Below are 7306 nucleotides of genomic sequence, written 5' to 3' on the forward strand. Positions count from 1 at the left end.
TCTAGCATGGCAGCTGGAAACTCAATAAAACCCGATTTGCAAATTGGCAAATAAACACCCAAAAAAGGCAAAATTAAATTAAATGCTTTTACTTTTCCATGATTCTTTTGCCAACAGTTCTGCTTTTTCAATCAGAGTTTAAAAATGCTTTTCTGCTGCTGCTGCTGTGTAGGATTGGGTTTGCCCCTGCATGACAAAGGAAACCGAAGGCCAGACCTGCAAACACTGGTGCACATTAATAACACTGCTACTGCTGGGAAAGGAGACAGCCTGTGGTCCTGACCGTGCAAACACTGTGCAAGTAATCCGGTCACTAAAGGCATTTGAAATGTAAGTGCCACTGCTCATTGACTGGATCTGTCACTTAAACCCAAGGTTTCTTGTATGTCTCCATTCTCTGTTCTGATTCCAAAAACATCCCTATACCTACCTATGAATATTTCTGCCAGTGAATTAATGTGGTAGAACAAACAGCAATCAGAGAATGGAGGGGTACATGATCAGGTGATGAAAAATGTAATATTCATTCACACCTAATCAGTTCTTCTATGGGCCTAATTTCTCTGGGAGGTTTCCTGGCTGTAGCACACGTCCTTATATAACTTCTCCAAGAACGGTGTTCAGCTTTTCAGTGCTTCAGTTAGGTAAGTGCTGAGTTGTACTAACAGCTCAATGTTGATGAGAACAGACCTTACATATCCTTTATATCATGGGGATGCTACAGGATAAGATTAACACTTTAAAATGTTCTGAGATGATAGGATGAAGATGCTGCCACAGAGCAGCAATGGTTTGGATTCTCTTATCCTGTGTAACTAGAAACTCATTAGTGTTTTGACTCCTTCCTGTGTGTCACTAGATAACAGCCACCATGAAGTGCCAACACTGAATCATTCATGCTTATTAGTCCTTTAAAGAAAACAAAAAAGCAGTAGCATATTTCTAATATGCTGGTAGTTGACTCTACCTGTGGAGGCACTGAGAAGGCTGAGGAATTTTGATGTTCCTGTAACAAGGCAGACAGGCTCTGCAGGTGCAACCAGTGACAGCCCTTTGCACTGCACACTCCGAGTCTCCTCTGGAAGCTGGATGGACCACAAGGTGCTGCCATTCATACCAGAAAGGGCCACCACAGTTACGGAGGGCCTCGAGACACCTGGAAAAGGCAGGAAAGAGGGAGTGAAATCCCTTCGCGTCAGAGGCTATGTCCCTGCTGCCTTTGGTCTTTGCGCTTGAGTTCCAGCTCTAGCTCCTAGAGCTGAGTGGCTCAAGCCAGCCACATCCACACTGCCTGAAAGCAAAGGTCAAAACCCACCCCATGGCTGAGTCTCTCTGCCTGCAGAGCCTAGCAGTGATCTCCAGACAAGTTGGGCTGTCAGCCAACAGCGCAGACAATCATGGAGGTTGGACCTGAGCTCACAGCAAGAAATGTAGTCAGCTGGGCACAGAGGAACCAAGGCCCTGGGGACAACCTGCTCAGTTGTGCTGACTTCCTGGTGTAAAATGTACTGCTGTCAAACCAGACTGATTCTTCTGATCCCCTCTCCCTCAAGACAACGGCTAGCACCAAGGGGAAACCTTAAGTGATTCCGAAGGCAGATGCCACCTCATGTGAAAGTCCTGGGTTGTCTGTAATTCTGGCGCAGAAGGTGGTGATTGGCAGTCTGAGAGCTTTTTTCTTTGTTTTCCAAATGAGTTTATTATCGTGAAAAACAGACTGAATGCAACCAGTTCGTGTAACGCGGGTCTTTTCCTAATTCACTGGTTAGCACAAAATAATTGTAAAAAAAAAGTGCTCTATGCTGTTTCAATTGACTGTTGGCTCTGATTCCAAATATAAGCAACTTTTAGCTCAGCCTGCCCTCAGACATAATTGTGGTTACTGTAATCTCCACCTGGTATGCTCATATCACAATTTACTATGAACTCCCATACATTTCAAAATAACAACAGTCCCAGTTGACTCCTGTCTTACTAGCAAAACAACACGTGACCTGATTACACAAAGGGTGTATCTGGGCCACTGGCTAAAAGCAAGTCTGAGCCCACTCTCTAAATCAAACTCACTCAAACTGAAAATCATCTGGCTTATGCTAAGGGGCTGCCCCAGCCCAAGTTCTCTTCATTGGGTTGGCAGGGACCAAGAACAACTAACACCTGAATGCAGCTCACAGCTGTTGTGTGTACAAGCTGGAAAAACAGCTAACAATGTCATAGCTTACTCCATCAGGTACCTATCCCAAGCTTATCTTTATTTGACACTGTGTGAATACTCTGAGCACAAGCTACAGGAGGGATGATGTCCAGCTATGTGGGTTTAGAACTGTGATGTGCTTACACCTGCTTTAGTGTCTGCCTTTGTCTTCCAGCATAGCCATAGCCCAGGATGCAGCTAGGTATGACTAGTTCCATTCAGAGCATGCTGACAACTGTACATGTGACTGTGATGAAAGACAAATACAATGCAATGGCAAGATACAGAACGCAAGGACAACCTCTACAAACTGAATGCAGCCTTTACATCAACAGTATCTCCCTCTCTCACTTTCTTTTTTAACTTACTTTACAGTTTTCTCTCTGCTCATAGGTTTCTTTCTATAGGATTTGCTGTGAAATACCGAGGGCCTTGCTGTGAAATACCGAGGGCCTTGCTTGGGCCATGGAGAAGCAGCATTTTCCCTATCCTCTAACTATATTTTATTACCCTACTCTTTGAAGAACCAAGGCATTTTGCTTCCACAAGAGTTCTCTTCAGGCTGTGCAGTATATGCTTGCTCCCTGAATATCTCTCTGAGACTGAACAGATTCAGGTAATCTCAGGTGATGCCAGGCTAGGCAGACACAGTACAGCAGGCAGCCGGGAACCTCCAGGACTTCAGAAGCCCAGTGCAATAGGATGCCACCAAACTTGGCAGCCCCTGTATAACAGTGGCCAGTATCAGCAGGCTGCTGCTATGTTACCTGAGGGGTGTGAGGGTTAACAGAGAAAGCAAAAGCAGCCAGGAGGAGGAAGCAGGGCGATACCTGCTAAACAGCCAGGCACAGTAGCTTCCCCACCATCAGCCAGTCTATTATCTGTGAATTAAGAACAATTTGGAGCCTGGCAAGTACATGGAGTGACCTGGAGAAAAAGGCAGCAAGGAGAGGGTGTTTCCTGCAACATTGACCTACAGCTTGCTCTAAAAAAACCCATAATGCTCCCTGTTGGCAAGCAACTGGCTAGTTCAGAAGAACCAGAGTGCTCTGCCATTACTGTTCCTGTCGCCAACTACTCTTGGTAAAGACCAGGACACTCGACCACAGATCAGGAAAGAGTCGAGACTCTACTACTGAATCTCATTTGTGATCTTGTCAAGCCACTTCCCTTCTCTGTGCTTCCACCTCTGTGCCTGTAAAATGGAGGTAGTTAGACTGAGCTCTTTTGTGAAGGGCTCTGAGAGATAACAAGGGGGGAAAAAAACCCACCTTATTTCCAATTGTTAGTTGTAGAGCAGTGCTTTCTGATAGCTTTATCTCTGCACCCAAACCCAGTGTGCACAAATACAGGACAAAGAGATGGACTTGCCCCGAGATGAGATAAGGGGAAATAGATTATGTTGACCCAACAGGTATGGGAGCACAGGCTTGCAATGAAAATTATGAGCAGCATTACAAAGCACAGGCACAGTACACCAGCCATTTTAAGGAACTCTGAAAAGAGCAATGCAGTGGATTTACAGTGGCAGGAACTCTTCCCATGAGTAAGACAAACATACAAAGGTCCATACGAACATGTACAGAAAGAGGAATGGAAAAGAGCTGCGGTGCTTACCCATGACGCTAGCATTCATCAAGGCAGTGAAGACAATGAGGATGTCAGGGAGTCCATCACCATTCACATCACACAGCTCCAGTGGGGATAACACACCACCTGCAACAGTCACAGAGAATCACTGCACTGTTGTCAAAAAGGCCATCCAGCCCATTTTCCACACTGGGAGAGGAGGGCTGGCCCAGAAAAGAGACTCATGGACAGCCAAGCCTCACAAAGTCTGCTAGGGAACCACCAATGCCAGGCAGCTCACAGCACGGCAAGATCTTTCATTGCATGGAAAGGTGGAAACGTAGCATCTGGGTCAGAGAAAGGAAAGGGAAAAATGGAGGAGCTAACAGAAGAAGATTTCTGCTTCCCACTTCACTTTCTGAGGTGATGTGGGAGCCACATATCTTATGAAAGGCTTAGATTTGGAAGCCAGGGGCAGAAAGCAAGGAGGGAGAGACATATCTAGACCTGGTAGAAATTATTTCACAAACCACTGTTACTTTTCTGCAGAAGTCAGAATGGGGGATACTTTAGAAATGTTATCAGTGGCCCGTATAGGATGACAAAAGATCCCGAATGTTGATTTACAGATTCAAGCAGGACAAGAAGACAAAAGAAATAAGGTTAGTTAGAAGTCAGAAGTTAGAAGACACAGAGGCTTCTATCCCTCTCCTCCCAAACACACCCACACACTTCAGCGTGGAGGTGCTGGTGAAACCTAGGATGTAGAGAGGGAGGCACTATGTTTTAAAGTGGGCTGGGCCATCTCTATCTGGAACAGAGCGCACCATCTGGACAAAAAGGCAGGATGGGAGAAGAGTCAAAATGTTTTTTGGAGTTGACAGAAACAAGATTTTGTGGCACCGTTATCTACTGATGCCAGATCTCACAGGCCTCAGCTTGAAGAGTGAGCAGGACACAGCCGCCTGTCTATTACCTCGGAGCATCTGCAGTGGTGAGGAAGGGCCTCTGCTCTGACCTGGCTCTCCCAGATAGGTCTCTCCCGCCGATGCCCAGCCTGGGAGCTGCCACCTCCCCCACGCCAGATGCTGTTCCTGGGGCTTTCTCACCTGCTCCCTGACCTAGGTTGCGGTTCCAGGTGTTATGCAAGTCTCTAGGGGGACAGGGAATTAGAAATGCGCACACCAACACAAGAATCATCGAGATCACCACAGTGAGCAAAAAGATCGCTGTGCGCAGGTATGGCATGAGGGAGGGAGCAGCCTTCTGCTCCAAACTCCCAGCCGTCTCTGCAGGATAACCCTCGGGCGCTCTCTCTGACGTGTGTTGCTTTGTCATCCCAACCTCCACATCAGAGTCAGGGTCCTGCACCTCCTCAGGGGGGCTCTTCCCATTCTTGACCCCCCCGTTCTTCTGGATGTTGAGTACCAAGTCATCTTCACTTTCATCACTGTCAGCCTGAGTGAGGGGATCGTACTCCCCAAGGTCTGGGCTCTTCTTTCCTGAGGAAAGAGATGGAGAGAGACAGTAAAGCATGAGTTTCTCGCTTTTGCAGGATCTCAGTGGAGAAAAGGCTGCAGTGGAGAGTGATACAGAACGGACAACAGCACAGTCTGCATTTTGCATGGATCCAAGTGAGAGGAGTGAGAGAAAAGACAGGGTCTGTCCATGTTTCAGAGTAGCAGCTGCAGGAGAAAAGATGCCGACAGTTTATTTTCCCAAGATAAAGGTGTATATATAACATATCTATATACAGACACACATATGTATGTGTATACATATGGAATTCATGGCTGATTTAATTCTAATACTTTCCTGTTTGGTAATGAGACACTCTGACATGAAGACATGCTTAACGCTCCGAGTACCTAAACTGCAGCACTCTCTTGACTTCAGACTCTGAACTCCTTTAGCATTTGTTAGCCTCTAATCCCGACACAGCCCCTCTTGACTTGTAGTCTGTGTTCTCTGAGGGGGCCTCCCTCTGCAACTCATTTTTCCCCTCTTCCTCCTGCCTGCTCCAAGCAGCACTGCTGCCTTATAGTGTGCCACATCTGCTGTCCTGCTTCGTGAGGGATAGAAAGGATGGAGCACTGTGCATGGTTTCTCTGCAGTGCTGATAAAAATGGGTATCGACTCCCTGAAGATGAGGGCAAATTGATTTTGCCCTTTTGGGCCAGTAACATGCTGGTCTCTGAAGGGATCAGGGCTGCCCCTCTAAGACACCACCTTCTCTGTATGGCTCAGCACTGCGAGAGGGAGTGCTCCAGCCCCTGCAGTAGGAAACCACAGTGCTCCTGCTCTTTTCCTGCTCCCACCAGAGCTGACAGCTTGTGCTTGGCCTTGCTGAGATAGATAAATTAGTACCCATGCCTTCAGGTGGTGGTACAAGAAAAATAGCTTAGCTTTATGTGTCTCCCCCACAGATGCCTGGCACATGGATGACTACTCCTCCAAGCCCTAGACAGCCGCAGGGAGTGTGACGAGGGCAGGTGCAGAGCCCTGTCGTACATACTGGCGTAAGGCCAGGGCCATCTGTTTATCAGGGCAGGCAAGATCATGCAGACTCACTGCCCTGAGCTACGAGTGGAGGATCACGTCAGGGAGCTGCCCTGCGCCACCAGGCTGGGCATGGAGCCATGGCCGCTGCTCCGACGATTGCGGGGTCTAAGTCTATTTTTCTCTCTCTCCTATTCCAAGGTGGGACTTTGCTATCCCAGGTATCTGCCCCGTTTCCCTTTGCCTAAAGCTGACCAGCGACAGGAGCTAACTTGTGCCCAAAGATGCTTGAAGTGATACATGCAAGGCATAAATAATAAGCAAAAATACACAAGCTGTAACCACTCTCAGACACTAAGATGATGGGAAGGCTTTACAAAGTGGAAATTTAAGGGCTTTCATGACTATTCCTCCTGCATAAGGCAATATGCCTTACTTCTGGTTTTCTTGCTAAAGGCAGACTCACAGTTACAGACGTACTGTAGTATCTAGTTAGTGCAACACACCTATTTTGCATCCTCTAGAATCTATTTTGTAGCACGCGCATCTCATTTATTTCTCATTTCTCGCCCCACGGAAGGACCTTCACTTCCCCTTCCTGTACCACTTATAAATGGTATTCAGCATCAGTTTTAGGATTTAAGAAAAACTGTGAATCCCACTAAAGGCCAAATGCCCCACACTAAGGGGAGCAGCCAGGACAACCCACCCACACTGAACAGAGGGAAATACAGATATCCAACAAGATCACATATCTAAATCAGACCCTTCCTTTTTGAACTAGGGGCTTCTACAAAAGACTCACGTCAAAATAATCTGGTGCACATACACACTCCAAAAAGCTGTTCATCGTGGAGGCAGAGCACCCAGCTAAAAGATACTACATTCCTATGGGACAGGCCAGTGTATTCCTGTGAGACACTGCATTGTTTCACACAGATCTGCCCTAAACATGCGTTCAAAGTGTGGGCTTTCCAGGAAGTCTTGATAACCTTGGCTCCACCCTGTGAGCAGCACAGAAGGCCACTGATCTTGGTGGCACAC

The 7306-nt window shown here is 47.1% G+C and overlaps 1 protein-coding gene across 1 annotated transcript in view; it reads right to left on the minus strand.

Moving 5' to 3' along the window:
- KIAA1467 (KIAA1467 ortholog) overlaps window positions 1-6134 on the minus strand; it is a 17492-nt gene extending 11358 nt beyond the window's left edge. Inside the window, exons 1-4 of the mRNA XM_009322889.1 lie at window positions 6131-6134; window positions 4873-5265; window positions 3812-3910; window positions 968-1156 (exon numbers count right to left, since the gene is read on the minus strand). Coding sequence (XP_009321164.1) covers window positions 968-1156; window positions 3812-3910; window positions 4873-5265; window positions 6131-6134 — 685 coding nt within the window. The remainder of the gene's footprint in view (window positions 1-967; window positions 1157-3811; window positions 3911-4872; window positions 5266-6130) is intronic.
- Between the last annotated feature and the right edge of the window lie 1172 nt (window positions 6135-7306).

This window comes from Pygoscelis adeliae, unplaced genomic scaffold (assembly GCF_000699105.1).
Source record: "Pygoscelis adeliae isolate BGI_AS28 unplaced genomic scaffold, ASM69910v1 Scaffold60, whole genome shotgun sequence".
NCBI classification, from domain to species: Eukaryota; Metazoa; Chordata; class Aves; order Sphenisciformes; family Spheniscidae; genus Pygoscelis; species Pygoscelis adeliae.